Source organism: Mesoplodon bidens (assembly GCF_964165515.1).
Source record: "Mesoplodon bidens genome assembly, chromosome: 4".
In the NCBI taxonomy this organism is placed as follows: domain Eukaryota; kingdom Metazoa; phylum Chordata; class Mammalia; order Artiodactyla; family Ziphiidae; genus Mesoplodon; species Mesoplodon bidens.
The window spans coordinates 78,344,876-78,369,923 of NC_138160.1; the positions used below are offsets into that span (position 1 = coordinate 78,344,876).

Consider the following 25,048-nt stretch of genomic DNA (forward strand, 5'->3'; position numbering starts at 1 on the left):
TTTTCAAAGGATGGTACTGGGACAATTACACATCCATATGGAAAAAAATTAACCTTGACCCTGCAACACTCATAAAAATTAATCCAGTATGGATCATAGACCTACATGTGAAAGGTAAAACAACAGTTTCTAAAGAAAAACAGAAAAATATCTTCATGAACTTGGAGTAAGAGTTCTTGAGTAGAACACCTCAATAACGCATTAATCATTAAAAAATGATAAATTAGACTTCATTAAGATTAAGAACTACTCATCAAAAAATAATATTAAGAAAATGCTAGCCAAGGTGCAGATGTGAGAATATATTTGCAATACAGATATCCAAAAATGTGCCTGTATCCAGAAAATATGATTCCAACAATTCAGTAAGAAAACAGCATATGAAAAACTACAGTAAAGAAAAGGTACTTTAAAAAGAGGAAATCCCGGGCTTCCCTGGTGGCGCAGTGGTTGAGAGTCCGCCTGCCAATGCAGGGGACGTGGGTTCGTGCCCCGGTCTGGGAAGATCCCACATACCATGGAGCGGCTGGGCCTGTGAGCCATGGCCGCTGAGCCTGCGCGTCTGGAGCCTGTGCTCCGCAACGGGAGAGGCCACAAACAGTGAGAGGCCCGCGTATTGCAAAAAAAAAAAAAAAAAAAAAAGAGGAAATCCAAAGATCCAATAAGCATATGAAAAGTGGCTCAACAGCATTTGTCATCAGGTAAATTCAAGTTAAAACCACCACAAGATACTATTACCTACATATCCTTTGGAAAGGGAAAACAATAACCACCATCTAGCAATATCAGCAATTGGAATGTTCATAATTTGCTGGTGGGAACATAAACTGGACAACCATTTAAAAAAAACATTTGACAGGATCTACTAAAGTCAATATACACATAATCTATCACCCAACAAAAGGCATATCCCAGAATGGACACAGCACCATTAATCATAATAGCCAAAACCTGGAAACACAGTTGACCCTTGAACAACACGGATGTAACTTATAGTCAACCTCCGTATCCATGGTTCTGAGGATTGAACCAACCATGGACCATTGAAAAATATCCATTTATAAGTTGACCCGTGCCGTCGTGCAGTTCAAACCCATTATGTTCAAGGGTCAACTGTAATCCAAACAGTAAAAGGGATATTTTACAGTATATTCATAAAAATAAATGAAAAAAAACTATGGCTACATTAATTTTAACTAAATGAAACAACTAAATGAATTTCACTGACATGATGTTGAGTGAAACCAGATATAAAGTGATACTCCATTTATATCAAGTTCAAAAACAGGCAAAATTAGATAGAAGTGATAGAAGACAGAATAGTGTTTCCCTTTTTCTTTTGGATGTAGGGGGCGATCACAAAGGGACAGGATGGGGAAGGCAGCTAGGCTGCAGAAAATGTTCTATATCTTGATATAGGTCGTGGTTAAAAAGGTATATACATATGTAATAAGATTTTTACACTCTATTCTTTGTGAATTATATCACAGTATAAAAGAAAACACATATACTATCTCTCAGACTTCACTTACTGTATAATTTATCCTTTAATTTTTCCCTTTTAGTTTGACAAGGTGTTTTTCCCCTTGATAAAGAACATGAGATCATCAATATCCAGTTGACCTTAGAATTAAAGTATCTTAACTCTCATATGACAAATTTACTCTGAGAGGGAAAAAAGCACCATATTTCTTCAAGGATTAGAGTAAACAAAGTGGCTTAACTTGAATAATCCAACTATTTTACACCATTAGATAATCTTTTTAAGCAGGACATAAAAACTGTTGACATAACAAAAGATCAAAATGAAGAACAAACTGTAGTAAAATAAGCTTCTGTAAAACCTATATCAAAAAGTCCCTTGATACTATCTTGTGGTACAGAAAGAACTATAACAAATTGAGTAAAGTAATTATATGCTTTTTGTATTTTACTATCAATTAGAATAAAGTACACAGTGATCATTATGTATTTGTCCTTGTGGTAAGCAGAGCCAGCTAAAAGGGCAGACAGTCTATTGATTCAGGCATCAGTCCTGAAAAGAACTACTTCTAAAGGCACTAAAAACCCATTAAAATCTTGGATATAGGTTACCTGTAAAGTAGCTAAGGAAAAACTACACACATCCCCTCTAAAGACAGAGTTAAACACCATTATGGTAACTTTATTATAAGATGTTTGTAACACTTAGCTCTCTTACACCAATCCCATGTAAAAGACAGTATTTTCAACACTATTTTAAATGGAGAAAATTTACAGTCAACAATGTTAAAAGCTTCGAAGCCGTGCAGCAGCAGATCCTAAATGAATATGCAACTTCTTTAGTTTCTCTAACCACAGTACCCTTTAAATCCTGAAAATGAGAGATATACAGTGAATCTAAAGGCAAGACAAAAATAGAGCATACCCCTGACCTCATTTAATATCACAAAGCATTTTAATTCAGGACTCACATACTAAAACAGAGAATTTATTTACCTGCCAAGCTGGAACAGAGGTTGAGTTGGACATGACTGTTTTTTGCAGCTCTTCAAGTACAGCATCTGGGAGAGGTTTTTGTGACTCTAGGAGTGGTTTACATTGAACTTGTCTCAAAAGTAAGATAACAGCTGGCTGATCAGGGTTACTTTTTAAATTCTAAAAATCAAACCCCAAACAGAAATACATCAAACAAGTTCTTAAATGTTAAATGTAAAAGGCAAATAAGCTATTCTCCATATTGGAAAAAAAACCCTGACTTTAACCTTTTCTTATTAAAAAATAAACAGCAAAAGTCAACAGAACACTGAACATCTTGGGAATACCAAACTCTACACTTAAATAAGCTCTAAAATCAGTAATGCTATTACTGTAGTTTATAAGTTGTTAATTTTAGATTTAGTATGTCCCTTTGACTTGGTTTATTCTTAGGTGATCAATATCTTGAAAAATTTAGGCACTACATATAAACAGCTGAACTAAGAAAATATAAAATTAACAGTGAAAGCTAAAACTAATCCTTATTGGAAGAAACTTAATTGTTAAAAAATTAATTAATTTATTTATTTTTGGCTGTGTTGGGTCTTCGTTTCTGTGCGAGGGCTTTCTCTAGTTGCGGCAAGTGGGGGCCACTCTTCATTGGGGTGCACGGGCCTCTCACTGTTGTGGCCTCTCTTGTTGTGGAGCACAAGCTCCAGACACGCAGGCTCAGTAGTTGTGGCTCACGGGCCTAGTTGCTCTGCGGCATGTGGGATCTTCCCAGATCAGGGCTCAAACCCGTGTCCCCTGCATTGGCAGGCAGACTCTCAACCACTGCGACACCAGGGAAGTCCAAACTTAACTTTTTTTAAGAGTGAAAGAGTTATAAATTTTTTCCTTTCTCAACCTCTTAACAAATACTCATTGTCCCTCCTCCAGGCACAGACTTCTTACACACTGGGAGTAAGAGAAATGACCCATTTACCCAGGCCATTTATTTATACCTTAAAACACATACACACACATATAAATGTATTATATGTGTGTGTATATATATATATAAAATATGTGTATGTTGTATATGTGTATATGTGTGTGTATGTATTATATATGTATATACATACATACATACAATATACACATATAAGAAGAAGTTAAGGAGATTCTCTAAACAAGTCCTTCCACTATTGTTTTAAACATTTCTTTCTTTATTGCTTGTATCTCAATGACATAATTCTTTATTTTCTATTATTAGGTCATAGTCCTAAATGTCCTTATTTCTGAAATGTGATTTGCTTTCTTCTAAGTAAGAGACTGGGACATTAAAATGACAAGGAAAGGTTCATAAAAGTATCCCTTATTCTGTCAGAGGGAGCACGAAGCAACTGTCAATTTATGCTTACTAAACATTCACTGTATTATACTAAACTGTCCTGAACCTAGATGGAATTACTTAAATAAAAGAGAAAATGTATTATTCTGATTTTCAGAGAATTCAAGGACCAAAGGGATCTTCAAAGATCCATTCTTCTCTCTCTGTAAAATTTATATTGATCTTTCAAAAAACATTTCTAGAAAGACAACACCTTCTCTCTGGTAAGCATTTATGAAAACAGATGTTTTCAGGAAAAATGATGTTTAAAACTCCCCTTATTCATTAAATTATTTTTGAGTTGGTTTATGAAACGGATTTGTTCATTCAATAAATATTTACTGAGACCCTACTATGGGTTAGGCAAGGTGTAAGAATTTACTCACACAGCCTACAATCCAGGTAGGTAAAAACTGACTACTCAGTAATTCCCGTCACCCACTTAACAATCCCCACAGTCATTGTACATCGTTCAGAACTTTGGAAAAATGTAGGGATACTGGAAAACATAGCATTCTGAAGAGAGTAACTAGAAATCAAAGGAAAATACTGCTTCCATAATGGTACCAAAAAAAAAAAAAGATTAAAACCTTGAGTCTTAAGAGTCAGACAAATGTGAGCTCAAACAGCAACTCCATCAATTTCTACCTGTGAACTCCTGTGCAAATTACTTACCCTCTTTAAGCCTTAGTTTTCTCACTTGTAAAAATGGGGATAATAATAAATACCTATGTCATAGGATTGTTGTGAAGGTCAAATACAAAGTACTAAATGTATTAACTAGCTTACAGTAAGTACTCAGTTAATACTGGGTATTATTATCATCATCACCACCACCACGACCACCACCACCACCACCACCAAATGCTCTTTAAATAACGTGCATTCTATTTTTGAAGCTATTTTCCAAGTAGGATAAGAATCCATGAATCTCAATTCCATAACAATACCTTTGTGCAGAGGGCTTCAGCTTCAGCTATTCTTCTTGTATCTATTAGACCAGTGACAGCTTGGGAGAGAGACCACTTTTCAAGAGATTGGTTGTAATTTTCAAAGAATTCTTTGTCTTTATTAAAAAAAAAAGTCAACGTTACTTTTTTCTGCAATTTATAATGTGTTCTCAGAGAAGTAATCAGTTAAGTAGTATTAAAATTAAATTACCATGCATATACAACTTTTACACATACCACTGGAATACCACAGACTATCTCAACATGAGATAGGTTTCTGCAAAGTTTCATAGCAGGAATATTTACAGCTGAATAACTTAGGACTTTATACACTTGTGACTTGCATTAAAAAATATCACTATCTTCAGTAAAACTGAAAATACTTCATTGAAAAAAAGTAAAGATTTATTGCAATATAACTGACATATGATAAACTGCACATATCCACATATTCAAGCTGTAAATCTGATGACTTTTGACATAAGAATACATCTGTGAACCATCACTACTATCAAGATAATAAACATATCCATCATCATGAAAAGTTTCCTCCTACTACTTTGTAATCACTTCTGTCTCCAACCCATCTCTCCTCCTTTCCTCTGTCCCCAGTCACTAATCATTTTCACTCACAATAGATCAGTTTGCATTACCAAAAATTTCATATAAATGGAATCATAAAATATAAACTCTTTGGAATCTTTCATAGCAGTTAACATGGTAAATTACACTCATTTTCAAATATTAAAGCAACCTTGCATTCCTAGAATAAACCTCACTTGATCATTAAGTATTACTATCTTTTTTATGTGTTACTGGATTTGAATTGCTAAAGTTTTGTTATAAATTTCTACATCTGTAGTTCTGTAGTTTTCTTGTAATGTCTTTGTCTGGTTTTGGTATCTGCATAATGCTGATCTCATAGAAGAAGTCAGGAAGTGTTACCACCTTTTCAATTTTCTGGAAGAGTTTGTATAGAACTGGTATTATTTCTTACTTAAATGTTTGGTAGAATCCATCTGGTCCTGGAGTTTTCTTTATAAGAAGATTTTTAACTATAAATTCCATTGTCTTTAATAGATATAAAGCTATTCAGTTTATTTCTTCTTAAGTGAGCTCTGTATCTCTTAAGGAATTTATCCATTTTATCTACATCGCCAAATTTAACGGCATAAAGTTGTTCTTAAGATTCTCTTATGAGACTTTTAATAGCTATAGTGTTGTACCCTCTTTCAATCCTGACAATGGTACTCTCTGTTATTTTCCTGATGCCTGGCTAGGTTTATCAATTTCACTGATCTTCTCAAAGAACTAGCTTTTGCTTTTGTTGATTTTCTGTTTTCTATTCATTGATCTCTACTCTATTTTCTTTTCTTCTGCTTACTTTGGATTTAATTTCCCCTTCCTTTTTTCTAATTTCTCAAGGCAGAAGCTGAGACCATCGATTTGAGGCCCTTCTTATTTTCTAATGTGGACATGTAATGCTAATATTTTCATATAAGCAGTGTTTTAGGAGTATTATAGAATTTTATATGCTGTTTTTTCATTTTCATGCAGTTCAAAATATTTTCTAATTTCCCTTCTGCCTTATTCTTTGAACTGGATTATTTACAAGTATGTTATTAAGTTTTCAAATATTTGAGAATTTTCCAGATTTTTTGGTTATTGATTTTTAAATTAATTCCATTGTATTAAGGTAACATACTTTGTATGATTTGAATCCTTTTAAATTTACTTAGACCTGTTTTATGGCTCATAATATGATATATATGGGTAAATAGTCTGTGTACACTTGACAAAAATATGCATTCTGTTGTTGTTAGGAGAAATGTTCTATAAGTTCTAACTAGGTCAAGTTAGTTGATAGTGTTTTTCAAGTTTTTAATTATATCTTTACTAATTTTCTGTCCAATTGTTCTATCAATTATCAAAAGAAGTGTGTTGAATCTCTATAATTATGAATTTATCTATCTCTCCTTTCAGTTCTATAAGTTTGTTTCATGTATTTTTCCATAAATTTTCATTTTTTCTACCTATTTTATTGGGAAATACAACACAGATTTTATGTGTTTTGAAGCTTTGCTACTGGGTGCCTAAATTGTCCTCTTGATGAATTGATTCCAGTGTGAAATGACCCTCCTTATCACTGGAAACATTCTTTGCTCTGAAATCTTAACTTGTAGGAAATTAACGTGGCCACTCCAGCTTTCTTTTGATTAGTGTTGGCATGGTATATCTTTTTCCATTCTTTTACTTTTTAGGCCATTTTTGTCTTTTTATTTGCATCTTTTTAAAATTGATGTATAGCTGATTTACAATATTTCAGGTGTACAGCAAAGTGATTCAGTTATACATATATATAAATATATATATATATTCTTTTTCAGATTCTTTTCCATTATAAGTTATTATAAGATATTGAATATTGTTCCCTGTGCTATAAAGTAGGTCCTTGCTGTTCTTCTATTTTATATATAGTACTGTGAGGTTATTTTGGTCTTTAAATATAGATTTATATTTTGTTTATGTTTCTTTTAGCAGTATATATTTAGCTCTTGCTTTTTTATCCAATCTGTCAATCTGTGCCTTTTAACTGGGGTATTTAGACCATTATACTTAACTTGATTATTGATATGGTTGGGTTTAACTCTACTGTGTTGTTTTCTCTTTATTCTATGTTCCCTTTTCCTCCTTTTTGTATTATATAATTCCATTTTTTCTACTTTGGTGGCTTATTAATTAAACTCTATTTTTTTAGTGTCTACTTTAAGGTTTAGAGTATTCATCTTTAACCTGTCACAGTCTACCTTTAAGTACAGTTGATCCTCTGTATCTATGGATGTGGAACCCATGGATATGCAGACTCAACTACTACTACATCACTTTATGTAAGGGAGTTGTGCATCGGTAGATTTTGGTATCTGAGGAGGGTCATGAAACAAATCCCTCACAACTCCTTATGGATGACTGTAATACTATACCACTTCACTTACAGTATAAAAACTTTACAACAAAATACTTCCATTTTCCCCTCCTGGCCTCTGTGCTATTGTCATATGTGCATTACACAGTAAATTACATGTTAAAGAGATTTCTATTGTGTCATTTGTGGATCTGTTTCTATTGATTGATTTTTCTCCTCATTATGGGTGGTATTTTCCCGATTATTTGCATGCCTATTAAGTTTTAACTGGATACCAGACATTGTGAATTTTACCTTGCTGAATGCTGGATATTTCTGTATTCCTGTAACGTTCTTGAGCTTTGTTCTGTATGCAGGTAAACTCCTTAAGGCTTGTTTTTAAGCTTTGTTAGATGAGAATATAATAGCCTTTCATGTAGGGCTAATTCTGCCTACTACCTTTTGGCAATATCCTTCTGAATACTTTATCTTGAATATATCATGTATGAAATGCTTTTTTAAACTTACTTGAAGCAGAAACAGCAGATAACAGTGCCAAGTGTAAATCCATCCTCTTTGGCTGAGTGTTCTTCACTAGGGCCAGTTTATCATCAGCATGACAAGCTGCCATTAGCCCAGCCCAGACAGCAGGATCACCTAAACACAGGAAATACAGTTAGGAGGCTGTCAATATCAACATGTTGCTGAAAAACTACCAGAAATGAAAGTAGGAGTTTACAAATGCCAACAAATGAAATAAAATGTTATCTCCAGAAAAATTCCATTTTCTTAAAGAAAAACTAGTTCATAAGGCACATTACTATATTCATCCTTTAAGATTTGCCATTTTTGGGCTTCCCTGGTGGCGCAGTGGTTAAGAGTCTGCCTGCCAATGCAGGGGACACGGGTTCGTGCCCCGGTCCGGGAAGATCCCACGTGCCACGGGGCGGCTGGGCCCGTGAGCCATGGCCGCTGAGCCTGCGCGTCCGGAGCCTGTGCTCCGCACCGGCAGAGGCCACAACAGTGAGAGGCCCACGTACCGCAAAAAAAAAAAAAAAGATTTGCCATTTTTTCCAAACACATCAGAGGACAAGAAATATCTTATTTAACTCTTCTTCCATGGCTGGTTACGTGAGTTGCCTAGAGTACTATACGCTGTTGTGGAAAGGTCAATTATATTCACTTTCACTGAATACCAAGGGCAAGTCTCACAGAGACACTTGTGTTCATCACTGTCTCTATATTAAAGGCTCAGTCATAGGAAAAGCAAGATAACACAATTTCTCAGCTCTTAAGAAAAGTCTGAGACAAAGGAAAAGCTGAAGACAACTCCATTTTACCTATGTTCTAACAGCCAAGCATAAAAGTCACTTTATCATTCCAAGGAAGCAATTATGATTACACTGATGTATCCCCTCATCCATTTGATCTTTTCTTCCTTCCTTCACACCTTGATATAGCTTCAGGGGAAGAGGGAAAGCCCAATAGCAGTGGGTTGAGAAGGTAATAAAAGAGATTATGAGTATAGACTCCTCTTTTCAAGAAAGTTAATTGTGAAAAGAGAAAGCTGGATTGGGATTTGGAACTTAGGCTTTTTAATTTGTTTGGTCTTTTGTTTCTCAAATCATATTTTGCAGGTTAATATTTACATGGTTAATATTTTCAGTTCTATTACCCTTAAAAAAACAAATGGATAATTTTTAAATCCTACAAGGGGTTCCAGTTAACAATACAGTCATTTAAACATATTTCTTAGCTCTAGTTTTTAATTTTTTTCTTACCTAACTGCCCCATCCAATATATATCTCCTATCAAATGGCTGAAATACATGTATTTCATTTATAGACAGTCAGTATTACTGCTAATTGTACAAGAATCATTAGAAATCTTATGTAGACCAAAAATGTTTATAAAAAATTAAATACATACCTTGATATTATAAAATAATTTCTGCCCAGATAATGCCTACCTTATTTTAAATATCATAAGACATAATCAAATCCAGAATAAGAAAATAGGGACCATTTCCTAGAATTTATGGTGAGATCTGAATACTATATAATGAAAAGCAGATGACTGAATCTTAGATCTGGATTTTAGGCCTAACAATGCCACTAATTAACTGTGCAGCCACTCTTCCTTTGGAACACATACTTCTACAAAATAAGGCATCTAAATTAGATGATGGCTCAGGTGCCCTCAGGTCTAAAATCCTATAATTCCAGTTGAAGTGGAATCAATTTTTGTGTTTGTAAGATTAAGTGAACAACTCATTTAAGGATCTTAGAGTATTCTATAGTTTAGATTTTGGGAGGGGGATGGACATTAGCTGGCAGCAATTTCTTCTGTCACAATTCAAAAGAATTGCTGTCTTCATGAACTCTTCTACAGATAACGAGCAACTCAAATTCCCTATGAAACAAAGTGATAATATAAATATTATACATATATATGTGTATACACATATATATATAATTTATACATATATATGTATATACACATATATATATAATTTATACTATATATATATATATACTAGAAACCTAAAAAAATTTTTAATATGGTTTGCTAAAAATACCTTTTAATATCACAGAAGCACTAATCTAACAGACATTGGATTTCTTTCCATTCAATTCTAAATTCCTGGGATTATATTTAAATTTCTGAAAAGATTCCTTGGAGTACCATCTATCAAAATTGTACTTTGTCTAACTAAAGATCTACAAAGCTTAGATGTACAGGTACTACACATAACTACAATTACATTCACTTTCACTGGACTCCAAACAAGTCTCAAATAAGCACTCAGCTTCATCAGTCAGTCCCTGTTTTAAGCTTCCTATGTGACTCTGCTTCCTTGTTTATGAATTCCCCGGATAATATGGGAAAATCAGAGAAAATAATTAGAGAAGATCTTAGCTGGGCAATCTCACCTTTCTTAAGTGTATGCCACGTACACAATCAAAGGCTAACATCTATCATTCTAGATCCACGGTAAGAATTCTTGAGAGTAATTCTATATCTAATACTTGTTTGGGAACACCTTTAAAAATCAGAAACTTACCTAACATAGGACATAGATAAAACCAAATGTTTAGGATTTCTTTTTGTTCTATTTCAAAAATGAAAGAAAGAATAAACAACAGGACATTGGTCTGTTTACTCGTTTTATAAAATAATCTCTGAAGTTTAGTTAGGATCCTTATCATTTATTGTGAAGATAGTACTGAACCTGTTCTTTGTATGTTTCCCCACAGTCCCTGGCCAAAAGCAATAGCATTCTGATCCAGCAAATGTCTGAAGTGCTCTGGGGGAATATACTGTTTAAAACTATATTTCATGTTAAAAATAACATTATGTAAAAATACATCCCATAACCCTACTTTGTTAGACATTCCAATCCTCTATAGCATTTCTCCAGTAGTGGTAACGGAAGCATGCTGATGCAGGTTATATGCAGTTCCTCAGTGCCTTTTGTGACCAATGGCATACGTACGACTCTGGTTAGAACTAAGAAATTAGTTCAGGTGAGGCCAGCACCTTGGCAGTTCTAACAGTTACCATAGAAGACATATCTCCACTCTTCAAGAAGTTAACTACACATAAAAATAACTAAACATGTTTATTAAATAATTTAGTAGCTATAAATAAACCTCATTAAACCAGACTGATGGAAAACAGAAATAAAACCACTTTTTGAAAATATATAATTCAGAGTTTCAATAATGGTTAATGAAGTATCTTTAAACAGATATTCCTTTGCGCCTGCTTCAATAACTGATTATCTCTTAAATATCAGTAGCTGAACACAGTAATCAAATAATATGCAAGACCTTAAAATATTTTAAAATTCCCTTCTTATTTCATAAAAATACAAACTTTGCTTCTTTAACACAAATGCAAGATGGACAGAATCCTAAATAATGACATGGATCACATTATATTCACCTGGAGAAAGGAGAGCTGCCTTCTGAATGGCCTTTAGTGCAGTATTTTTCTCACCATCTGCTGAACTGCTTCCCACAGCCAACTGATTTACTGCAGTGTATAGTAATGCCTTCTACAAAGAGCAAGAAAGGGTGTTAACCAATTCTCTTTATAGCTCCCTGACTTTCAAAGTGACTAAAAGTAGTACTATATTGGATATGATGTGACCCCTAAGCCTAAAAAAAATTATTCATCAATAATATTATTTAACAATATTATTTAACAGTAAATAATATTATTTAACATTTCCAATGTTAAATAATAATAATATTATTTAACATTTCCTTTGAATTGGGGCAAACTAACCTTTCCATGATTTGAGTCCAGAATATGAGCCACATTTCCTGCTACCGCACCTCCCTATAACAGTAAACAAATTATTACTTATATAAATGCATAAACTTTCACAAAAAAGTAAAAATTAAGACTGATAAAATCTTTACATTAAGTCATTTGAAAGGTTCAGCTTTATCACATTTGTAACTTTTAAACTCCTTAAGTACCAACTTTAAAAAAGCAGTTTAATATTTTTATAAAAGAAAATCTTTTCTACTATGATCAGTTCAACTCTGCTCTTTTAAAATATTCATTAAAGGTCCAAAAGTTACATGACTTTACAATAGTAACAAACAAATATACAATTTTCTAACAGTATACAAGATTGTGAAACAAAGACTGAAAGAAAAAAAGACAACAAAACTTATTTTAAGATAAACTAACATAGTTTTACTCCATGAAAATTTAGTATTTTTAAAATGTCCACAGTTCCCAGTAAAATAAGTAACTAAAGTTCAGAGCATCATGAACCTCATCACCACCACCTCAATATTCAACTCAGTACTAAAAGTAAGGAAAATATATGCAGCACGATAGTTTTCATAAAGTCGATCTGAAATCCTTAATTTTTAAAAATTCAATTAGACATTTTACCTGGAAAAGAAAGTTAATTATAGGAATAACATAACAACCTATACATGTTCAAAAAAGTCCACCTCCTTCTTTGTATCTTCCATAACACCCAGAGCAGTACAACAGTACATGGAAGAAAATCTGTGTACTACCTGTTGAATGACTAATGAAAAACTTCACTAAATAACAGAACTCCCTTGCTCTATTAGTTAATTATTTTCCAGAATGATAATGTTAATATTGATACTTTAAAATTATATTATATACCACATCATAAGTTATTTTATCTTTTGCCAGAATTTAGAACATTACTCACCTTTGCATTTCGTTGAGTATACTGAGCAACTACTCGGGACAACAAAGACCAAAGAGCAGCATCAGCTGGGTTACTATAATGATCATCAAAAGCAGAGGGCTTAGAGATGGTAGTTACTTTAATCACAAAAAGTACCCCCCAAAATCAACATTTTATTTAGTATCTAAGTTAAAAATCTTTTAGACATCTAAAGCAAGTTCAAATTAATTCTCTACGTGTGGTTAAAAATGACTGAATTTTTAGAAACATACTTTATATCTCCTATATACACCTACAGCAATAAGAAAGAAAAATCAGCAATGTGATGATTACAGAGCCATGAGATCCAATTAAGAAAGGTTAAGGAAATTTTAATATGTTGTGTTCAAAGAAAACACAGAGATGAGAACTGTGGAAGGAAAATAAACTACAGATGTAGCACTTTACTGCTAAAAATAAACCTAATAAATAACCACTGTTGCTAGTGATAGCAGCTTTCTATTTTCCAAATTTTGAATATTAATGAATGTTTGAGTGGCCAAAAAATTCCTAAAACCATCAAACTGGACGGTATCAGATAACAAACTGACAATATCACAAACTTGAGAATTTGTAAGGGCTTTCATATTAAAACAAGATGTGGTACAGGAGAATTTGGGGAAAATGTTTTGTGGCCAGTTACAGGTCCTGTATGAGTCCTCCATGTATAAACTGCCTTTACTCAGTATTTCTAATTTTTTTAAAAAGCTTAAAAATCTTTGTCAATTTGTCAAAAATTCTATCTTTATTCTTAAAATTTGCATTTATTGTATTATTAATGAAGTTTCAGGTATTTTCTTGTCTATTAACCATTTTTATTCCTTCATTTGTGAATAAACTTTTCATGTTCTTGAAAAAAACAACAAGATTTGTGCCTTAATCTGCAAGATTTTCTGTTCTCTCTTTACCAACTGAATTTTTTATTTAAATTGTTAGAGGTGAAATAACATGTAGTCAGTTACCTGATCCTATGTACAGTTTCATAAAACCACAACTTGGTTTCCAAATATATATGCTTACCTCATTGTATAGTCTTAATAAGGTCCAAACATCAAAGACAACTTCGTCAAGTATAACTAGACCCCAAGTTCACAAGTACAGAATTTACCTGTGAACAGCTTTAGATGCTTGTCTCTGCACTGCCACAGTGCGACCTTGCAGTGCATAGATCGCTGAAGTAAGAAGGCATCTCTTATAATCATTGTCTTTCTGTTTGCAGTGCTTCAGTAACTCATTAAGTGCAGCTTTTGACAGTGTTGCATCCTGCATTGCCAATCCTAGAGCACAAAGGGCTTGAAGGCTTTCCGTGGTTGGTTCTTTTAAGATAGAGCTGTAAATATATTTTTAATTGCCTATTAGCCATGAGTACAATAGTCTGTAACTATTAAAACACACTTAACAGTTGGTAGAAAAAACAATTTACTTATAGATTCACCAAACTACAGTCCAGCTTTAAGATAACTATAAAACTAAGTTCCATGGTTTCTAGGAACAGTAATTTCCCTGAATTTCTTTTTTTTTTTGGCTGTGTCAGGTCTTTAGTTGTGGCGCGCGGGCTCTGCAGTTTGCGGCACGCAGGCTCAGTAGCTGTGGCGCGTGGCTTAGTTGCCCCATGGCATGTGGGATCTTAGTTCCCCAACCAGGGATCAAACCCATGTCACCTGCATTGCAGGACGGATTCTTTACCACTGGACCACCAGGGAAGTCCCGTTTCCCTGAATTTCTGAAGCAGTTAAAAGTACCAATGGCCTTCGCAGAGCATCAATAGCCAAATTTCCTTTCTGGTCATTTTATCTATGTTTAGAAACAAATATACAGCACAGTCTCTTTGGGTCACAGTTCTAGGTAAATAATTAGAAAATTTCGCTAAAATCTTTAGTTCCAATAAAATCCTAAAAGGTATGAATAATAAAGAAAAATCCGTAACCTAAGATCTGATTTTTATCATTCGCAAAAAGCTCTTGTCTTATTGTTCTGTGGTATTTGAAACAAAAGCAATATATAATAATTACAAAAACTATCTATATCCACCATATTCCAAGTAAGCATATTTATAATTGAAGGAGAATTTAAATTTTGTATGTAAACATCCAGCTTTTTTCTTTTCTTTCTTCAGCCATGAAATCTGATTTAGCCTTATGGAGGTAAAAGTTAATAATGTTTAGGAATACTTATTAATTAAAATGAAGAAAACCTTAGCTCTTTATAAACTTAACAGTACTTCTAATAATAATTATGAATGTTGTACTGTAATAAAACATAGGAACTTTGAAAATTTTGTTAAACAAAGTTCATTAAAATATAATATAAATAGCTGTAACATTATAAAATATCACATACCTACCACTATGTCTTTCTATTATTTTGGGGGAAGGGACAACAAGCTGTTTAGAATTTGATTTTGACAAACAGCTACAAAGTCATGAATTTTCATGGGCACTTCTGGAGTAAACTTAAAGCATCCATAGTAACTCTTTTTACAATAAGGGTTAATAGATGGAGGCATCCAAATATGGAAGAATATCAATTAGTCATAGTCATTTCCACCAATATAAAAAATAAACCACACCATAAGTTGTAACTAAAAAAAAAAAGCAAATAGTAAAATATAAATTCCAATACTAACAACAAAAGAAGAAATTCTAATTTGTGCCTTGGTTCAAAAGAGAACAAACCTATATACTCTAATATGTATTAATATACAAAATCTAGGGACTTTCCTGGTGGAACGGTGGTTAAGAATCCACCTGCCAATGCAGAGGACACGGGTTCGAGCCCTGGTCCAGGAAGATCCCACATGCTGCAGAGCAACTAAGCCCACGTGCCACAACTACTGAGCCTGCGCTCTAGAGCCCATGAGCCACAACTACTGAGCCAGCACACCACAACTACTGAAGCCCACACACCTACAGCCTGTGCTCTGCAATAAGAGAAGTCACCACAAATGAGAAGCCCGCGCACCGCAACAAAGAGTAGCCCCTGCTCACCGCAAGTAGAGAAAGCTCGCGTACAGCAACGAAGACCCAATGCAGCCAAAAAATATATATATACACAAAATCTAAATTATTACTGAAATGACTACATCCCATTAAGCTAACACATGCTGAATGCACGGTACCTGCATGTTGTCCTGTACCACGTGCTAGAATTTTACATGTAGTAATTTATATCAAAAATTCTATGATGCTGGTAACCAGATTTTTTCCCCTTATGTATTGAACTTATTCACACTCCGCCTAAGCACCAAGGACACTGCTTTGTTCCCAACATAAGAATGCCAAACAAGATCAATAAAGAACGGGTAACTGAATTATTCATAGAAAGGAAGTCAAAGAAAAGAATGCCAAGGGGCAGGAAAGGGAGCAGTTTGCAGTGTTAAGTTTGAAAGATGACATGCAGAGAACCAAAAACAAAGAAAAAAACATAGATCAGATAATACACCTAGCCCTGGATCCAACAATGCAAAAAAAGGAGGTGAAGGTCTTCCCTCATAAGAGGAGGAAAGAATAAGAAAATATTCTACTATTTTCCCCACTTCTGCTAATGATCAAAAGTTTCATTTACTGTTTTAAACAGTAACCCAAGACTAATCTAATCATAACTAATTTGGTGTTACTTTTGCTCTTGATTACTGCAGCAACATATTAGCATCTACGATTCTTTTTCTCAAGCTATTTGCAAATTTGGATATTCTGAGCATATATTCACATTACATGAGTATATCCATGTAAAGTGACAAGATTTTTAAAATTCTGATTGGTTTTCTCAAAATAGCTAAGAGGAGGAGAAAGAACTGCTTATTTATTATACAAGAAAATTACTTTAATTGGGATGGAACAAAAGTATCACCATGAATAAACAAAACCAAAGCTTATCGTATAGAAGTCATTCTCAACTAGTACCATCTAGTCATCTCCATCCCACTAACCTTTGGCACGGGAGCATAATTTGGAGATGTGGAGGCACTTCTTTCATTTCCACAATGATTGAGGAGTGCTGTTAGCATCTAACAGACGGGGGACAAGGATAAGATCTTCCTTCAGTGGGGGAAACAATTCTGTACTATGAAGATCTGTACCACTGAAAATGCCAACAGAGCACTCATTGATAACCACTGTCCAATAGCATCCATTAATCATCTCCTGCTTTTTAAGGAATTAAGGTCAACTTTCCCCCCTACAAAAAATTTCGAAAAGTCAAAAAACACCATATATGGCCTCCCTGGTGGCGCAGTGGTTAGGAATCCACCTGCCAATGCAGGGGTCATGGGTTTGAGCCCTGATCTGGGAAGATCCCACATGCTGTAGAGCAACTAAGGCCGTGTGCCACAAAAACTGAGCCTGTGCCCTAGAGCCCGTGAGCCACAACTACTGAGCCTGTGTGCCACAACTATGAAGCCCATGTGCTTAGAGCCCATGCTGCACAACTAGAGAAGCCACTACGATAAGAAGCCAGCAGAGATTGGAACAAAGATGGCAGAGTAGAAGGACATGCTCTCACTCCCTCTTGCAAGAACACCAGAATCACAACTAGCTGCTGGACAATCATCGAGAGGAAGACACTGGAACTCACCAAAAAAGATACCCCACATCCAAAGACAAAGGAGAAGCCACAATGAGACGGTAGGAGGGGCACAACCACAGTAAAATCAAATCCCATAACTGCTGGGTGGGTGACTCACAAACTGGACAACACTTATACCACAGAAGTCCACCCACTGGAGTGAAGGTTCTGAGCCCCATGTCAGGCTTCCCAACCTGGGGGTCCAGCAACAGGAGGAGGAATTTCTAGAAAATCAGACTTTGAAGGCTACTGGGATTTAATTATAGGACTTCAACAGAACTGGGGGAAACAGAGACTCCACTCTTGGGGGACACACACAAAGTAGTGTGAGCATCGGGACCCAGGGGAAGGAGCAGTGACCACAGGGGAGACTGAACCAGAACTACCCGCTAGTGTAGGAGGGTCTCCTGCAGAGGTGGGGGGTGGCTCTGTCTCACCATGAGGACAAGGACACTGGAAGCAGAAGTTCTGGGAAGTACTCCTTGGTGTGAGCCATCTCAGAGTCTACCATTAGCCCCATCAAAGAGCCCGCGTAGGCTCCAGTGTTAGGTTGCCTCAGGCCAAACAACCAACAGGGAGGGAACCCCGCCACACCCATCAGCAGTCAAGTGCGTTAGTTTTACTGAGCCCTGCCCACCAGAGCAACAGCCAGCTCTACCCACCAGCAGTCCCTCCCATCAGGAAACCTGCACAAGCCTCTTAGATAGCCTCATCCATCAGAGGGCAGACAGCAGAAGCAAGAACTACAATCCTGCAGCCTGTGGAACAAAAACCACATTCACAGAAAGATACACAAGATGAAAAGGCACAGGGCTATGTACCAGATGAAGAAATAAGATAAAACCCCAGAAAAACAACTAAATGAAGTGGAGATAGGCAACCTTCTAGAAAAAGAATTCAGAATAATGATAGTGAAGATGATCCAGGACCTCGGAAAACGAATGGAGGCAAAGATCGAGAAGATGCAAGAAATGTTTAACAAAGACCTAGAAGAATTAAAAAACAAACAGAGATGAACAATATAATAACTGAAATGAAAAATACACTAGAAGGAATCAGTAGCAGAATAACTGAGGCAGAAGAACGGATAAGTGACCTGGAAGACAGAATGGTGGAATTCACTGCTGCGGAACAGACTAAAGAAAAAAGAATGCAAAGAAATGAAGACAGCCTAAGAGACCTCTGGGACAACATTAAATGCAACAACATTCGCATTATAGGGGTCCCAAAAGGAGAAGAGAGAGAGAAACGACCCGAGAAAATATTTGAAGAGATTATAGTTGAAAACTTCCCTAACATGGGAAAGGAAATAGCCACCCAAGTCCAAGAAGTGCAGAGAGTCCCATACAGGATAAACCCAAGGAGAAACATGCCAAGACACATAGTAATCAAATTGGCAAAAATTAAAGACAAAGAAAAATTATTAAAAGCAGCAAGGGAAAAACAACAAATAACATACAAGGGAACTCCCATAAGGTTAACAGCTGATTTCTCAGCAGAAACTCTACAAGCCAGAAGGGAGTGGCATGATATACTTAAAGTGATGAAAGGTAAGACCCCACCACCAAGATTACTCTATCCGGCAAGGATCTCATTCAGATTCGATGGAGAAATCAAAAGCTTTACAGACAAGCAAAAGCTAAGAGAATTCAGCACCACCAAACCAGCTCTACAACAGATGCTAAAGGAACTTCTCTAAGTGGGAAACAAAAGAGAAGAAAAGGACCTACAAAAACAAACACAAGTCCATGCCTCTCTTTCGCTTTGTCACAGCTTACCCTTCCCCCTCCCCATATCCTCAAGTCCATTCTCAAGTAGGTCTGTGTCTTTATTCTCGTTTTGCCCCTAGGTTCTTCATGACATTTTTTTTTAAATTCCGTATATATGTGTTAGCATACGGTATTTGTCTTTCTCTTTCTGACTAACTTCACTCTGTATGACAGACTCTAGGTCTATCCACCTCATTACAAATAGCTCAGTTTCGTTTCTTTTTATGGCTGAGTAATATTCCATTGTATATATGTGCCACATCTTCTTTATCCATTCATCCGATGATGGACACTTAGGTTGTTTCCAGCTCCGGGCTATTGTGAATAGAGCTGCAATGAACATTTTGGTACATGTCTCTTTTTGAATTATGGTTTTCTCAGGGTATATGCCCAGTAGTGGGATTGCTGGGTCATATGGTAGTTCTATTTGTAGTTTTTTAAGGAACCTCCATACCGTTCTCCATAGTGGCTGTACCAATTCACATTCCCACCAGCAGTGCAAGAGTGTTCCCTTTTCTCCACACCCTCTCCAGCATTTATTGTTTCTAGATTTCTTTTTTTTTTTTTTTAATTAGTTTCTGCTTTATAACAAAGTGAATCAGTCATACATATACATGGACGTGTATACACTACCAAACGTAAGGTAGATAGATAGTGGGAAGCAGCCGCAGAGCACAGGGAGATCAGCTCGGTGCTTTGTGACCGCCTGGAGGGGTGGGATGGGGAGGGTGGGAGGGAGGGAGATGCATGAGGGAAGGGATGTGGGAACAGATGTATATGTATGACTGATTCACTTTGTTATAAAGCAGAAACTAATTAAAAAAAAAAAAAAAGAAATCTAGAAACAATAAATGCTGGAGAGGGTGTGGAGAAAAGGGAACACTCTTGCACTGCTGGTGGGAATGTGAATTGGTACAGCCACTATGGAGAACGGTATGGAGGTTCCTTAAAAAACTACAAATAGAACTACCATATGACCCAGCAATCCCACTACTGGGCATATACCCTGAGAAAACCATAATTCAAAAAGAGACATGTACCAAAATGTTCATTGCAGCTCTATTCACAATAGCCCGGAGCTGGAAACAACCTAAGTGTCCATCATCGGATGAATGGATAAAGAAGATGTGGCACATATATACAATGGAATATTACTCAGCCATAAAAAGAAACGAAACTGAGCTATTTGTAATGAGGTGGATAGACCTAGAGTCTGTCATACAGAGTGAAGTTAGTCAGAAAGAGAAAGACAAATACCGTATGCTAACACATATATACGGAATTTAAAAAAAAAATGTCATGAAGAACCTAGGGGCAAAACGGGAATGAAGACGCAGACCTACTTGAGAATGGACTTGAGGATATGGGGAGGGGGAAGGGTGGGCTGTGACAAGGCGAAAGAGAGGCATGGACGTGTATACACTACCAAACGTAAGGTAGATAGATAGTGGGAAGCAGCCGCAGAGCACAGGGAGATCAGCTCGGTGCTTTGTGACCGCCTGGAGGGGTGGGATGGGGAGGGTGGGAGGGAGGGAGATGCATGAGGGAAGGGATGTGGGAACAGATGTATATGTATGACTGATTCACTTTGTTATAAAGCAGAAACTAATTAAAAAAATGAATAAATAAACTTAAAAAAAAAAAAAAAAAAAAAAAAACAAACACAAAACCATTAAGAAAATGGTCATAGGAACATACATATCGATAATTAAATTAAACGTAATGGATTAAATGCTGCAACCAAAAGACACAGGCTTGCTGAATGGATACAAAAACAAGACCCATATATATGCTGTCTACAAGAGAACCACTTCAGACCCAGGGACACATTCAGACTGAAAGTGAGGGGATGCAAAAAGATATTCCATGCAAATGGAAGTCAAAAGAAAGCCGGAGTAGCAATACTCATATCAGATAAAATAGACTTTAAAATAAAGAATGTTACAAGAGACAAGGAAGGACACTATATAATGACCAAGGGATCAATCCAAGAAGAAGATATAACAATTGTAAATATTCATGCACCCAACATAGAAGCACCTCAATACATAAGACAAATGTTAACAGCCATAAAAAGGGAAACTGACAGCAACACAATCATAGTGGGGGACTTTAACACCTCACTTACACCAATGGACACATCATCCAAAATGAAAATAAATAAGGAAACACAAGCTTTAAATGACACAATACACCAGATAGATTTAATTGATATTTATGGGACATTCCATCCAAAAACAGCAGATTACACTTTCTTCTCAAGTGCACATGGAACATTCTCCAGGATAGATCACATCTTGGGTCACAAATCAAGCCTCAGTAAATTTAAGAAAACTGAAATCATATCAAGCATCTTTTCTGACCACAATGCTATGGGATTAGAAATCAATTACAGGGAAAAAAACATAAAAAACACAAACACATGGAGGCTGAACAATATGTTACTAAATAACCAAGAGATCACTGAAGAGAGCGAAGAGGAAATAAAAAAGTACCTAGAGACAAATGACAATGAAAACACGACGATCCAAAACCTATAGGATGCAGCAAAAGCAGTTCTAAGAGGGACGTTTATAGCTATACAAGCCTACCTCAAGAAACAAGAAACATCTCAAATAAACAATCTAACCTTACACCTAAAGGAACTAGAGAAAGAAGAACAAACAAAACCCAAAGTTAGCAGAAGGAAAGAAATCATAAAGATCAGAGCAGAAGTAAATGAAATAGAAACAAAGAAAACAATAGCAAAGATCAATAAAACTAAAAGCTGGTTCTTTGAGAAGATAAAACAAAATTGATAAACCATTAGCCAGACTCATCAAGAAAAAGAGGGAGAGGATTCAAATCAATAAAATTAGAAATGACAAAGGAGAAGTTACAACAGACACCACAGAAATACAAAGCATCCTAGAAGACTACGACAAGCAACTCTATGCCAATAAAATGGACAACCTGGAAGAAATGGACAAATTCTTAGAAAGGTATAACCTTCCAAGAGTGAACCAAGAAGAAATAGAAAATATGAACAGACCAATCACAAGTAATGAAATTGAAACTGTGATTAAAAATCTTCCAACAAACAAAAGTCCAGGACCAGATGGCTTCACAGGTGAATTCTATCAAACATTTAGAGAAGAGCTAACACCCACCCTTCTCAAACTCTTCCAAAATATTGCAAAGGAAAGAACACTCTGAAACTCATTCTATGAGGCCACCATCATCCTGGTATCAAAACCAGACAAAGATGCTACAAGAAAAGAAAATTACAGACCAATATCACTGATGAATGTAGATGCAAAAATCCTCAACAAAATACTAGCAAACAGAATCCAGCAACACATTAAAAGGATCATACACCATGGTCAAGTGGGATTTATTCCAGGGATGCAAGGATTGTTCAATATACTCAAATCAATCAATGTGATACACCATATTAACAAATTGAATAAAAATGATATGATCATCTCAATAGATGCAGAAAAAGCTTTTGACAAAATTCAACACCCATTTATGATAAAAACTCTCCAGAAAGTGGGCATAGAGGGAACCTACCTCAACATAATAAAGGCCATATACAACAAACCCACAGCAAACATCATTCTCAATGATGAAAAACTGAAACCATTTCCTCTAAGATCAAGACAAGGATGTCCACTCTCATCACTATTATTCAACATAGTTGTGGAAGTCCTAGCCACGGAAATCAGATAAGAAAAAGAGATAAAGGAATACAAATTGGAAAAGAAGAAGTAAAACTGTCACTGTTTGCAGATGACATGATACTATACATAGAGAATCCTAAAGATGCCACCAGAAAACTACTAGAGCTAATCAGTGAATCTGGCAAAATTGCAGGATACAAAATTAATGCACAGAAATCTCTTGCATTCCTATACACTAATGATGAAAAAGCTGAAAGAGAAATTAAGGAAACACTCCCATTTACCATTGCAACAAAAAGAATAAAATACCTAGGAATAAACCTACCTAGGGAGACAAAAGACCTGTATGCAGAAAACTATAAGACACTGATGAAAGAAATTAAAGATGATACCAACAGATGGAGAGATATACCATGTTCTTGGATTAGAAGAATCAATATTGTGAAAATGACTATACTACCCAAAGCAATCTACAGATTCAATACTATCCATATGAAATTACTAATGGCATTTGTTATGGAACTAGAACAAAAAATCTTTAAATTTGTATGGAGACACAAAAGACCCCGAATAGCCAGTCTTGAGGGAAAAAAACAGAGCTGGAGCAATCAGACTCCCTGACTTCAGACTTTACTATAAAGCTACAGTAATCAAGACAATATGGAAAGCCCAGAGATAAACCCATGCACCTATTGTCAACTAATCTATGACAAAGGAGCCAAGGCTGTACAATGTAGAAAAGACAGTCTCTTCAATAAGTGGTGCTGGGAAAACTGGACAGCTACATGTAAGAGAATGAAATTAGAACACTCCCTAACACCATACACAAAAATAAACTCAAAATGGATTCGAGACCTAAATTTAAGACTGGACACTCTAAAACTCTTAGAGGAAAACATAGGAAGAACACTCTTTGACATAAATCACAGCAAGATCTTTTTTGATCCACCTCCTAGAGTAATGGAAATAAAAACAAAAATAAACAAATGGGACCTAATGAAACTTCAAAGCTTTTGCACAGCAAAGGAAACCATAAACAAGACCAAAAGACAACCCTCAGAATGGGACAAAATATTTGCAAACAAATCAATGGACAAAGGATTAATCCCCAAAATATATAAATAGCTCATGCAGCTCAATATTAAACAAAAAACAACCCAATCCAAAAATGGGCAGAAGACCTAAATAGACATTTCTCCAAAGGAGACATACAGATGGCGAAGAAGCACATGAAAAGCTGCTCAACATCACTAATTATTAGAGAAATGCAAATCAAAACTACAATGAGGTATCACCTCACACCAGTTAGAATGGGCATCATCAGAAAATCTAGAAACAGCAAATGCTGGAGAGGGTGCAGAGAAAAGGGAACCCTCTTGCACTGTTGGTGGGAATATAAATTGATACAGCCACTATGGAGAACAGTATAGAGGTTCCTTAAAAAACTAAAAATAGGATTACCACATGATCCAGCAATCCCACTACTGGGCACATACCCAGAGAAAACCATAATTCAAAAAGACACATGCACCCCAATGTTCATTGCAGAACTATTTACTGCAGCAGTATTTACTATTTACTATTTATAGTCAGGTCATGGAAGCAACCTAAATGTCCAGCAACAGACGAATGGATAAAGAAGATGTGGTACATAAATACAATGGAATACTACTCAGCCATAAAAAGGAACAACATTGGGTCATTTGTTGAGACGTGGATGGATCTAGAGCCTGTCATACAGAGTGAATTAAGTCAGAAAGAGAAAAACAAATATCGTATATTAACGCATATATGTGGAACGTAGAAAAATGGTACAGATGAACCAGTTTGCAGGGCAGAAACTGAGACACAGATGTAGAGAACAAACATATGGACAGCAAGCAGGGAAAGCGGCGGGGGTGTGGGGATAGTGGTGTAATGAACTGGGCGATTGGGATTGACATGTATACACTGATGTGTATAAAATTGATGACTCATAAGAACCTGCTGTATAAAAAAATAAATACAATAAAATTTAAAAATTAAAAAAAAGAAAAAGAAGCCTGCACACCACAATGAAGAGTAGCCCCTGCTCACTGCAACCAGAGAAAAGCCCATACGCAACAACCAAGACCCAACACAGCCAAAATTAAAATAAAATAAA

General features: G+C 35.6%; 1 protein-coding gene across 3 annotated transcripts in view; it reads right to left on the reverse strand.

The window, feature by feature from the left end:
• SKIC3 (SKI3 subunit of superkiller complex) overlaps positions 1-25,048 on the reverse strand; it is a 140,912-nt gene that overhangs the window by 12,202 nt on the left and 103,662 nt on the right. For all 3 annotated transcript variants that reach the window (XM_081230448.1, XM_081230446.1, XM_081230447.1), the window contains exons 32-38: positions 14,020-14,241; positions 12,894-12,966; positions 11,975-12,028; positions 11,630-11,741; positions 8,210-8,338; positions 4,780-4,895; positions 2,479-2,637 (exon numbers count right to left, since the gene is read on the reverse strand). In XM_081230448.1, the coding sequence (XP_081086574.1) occupies positions 2,479-2,637; positions 4,780-4,895; positions 8,210-8,338; positions 11,630-11,741; positions 11,975-12,028; positions 12,894-12,966; positions 14,020-14,241 (865 nt within the window). The remainder of the gene's footprint in view (positions 1-2,478; positions 2,638-4,779; positions 4,896-8,209; positions 8,339-11,629; positions 11,742-11,974; positions 12,029-12,893; positions 12,967-14,019; positions 14,242-25,048) is intronic.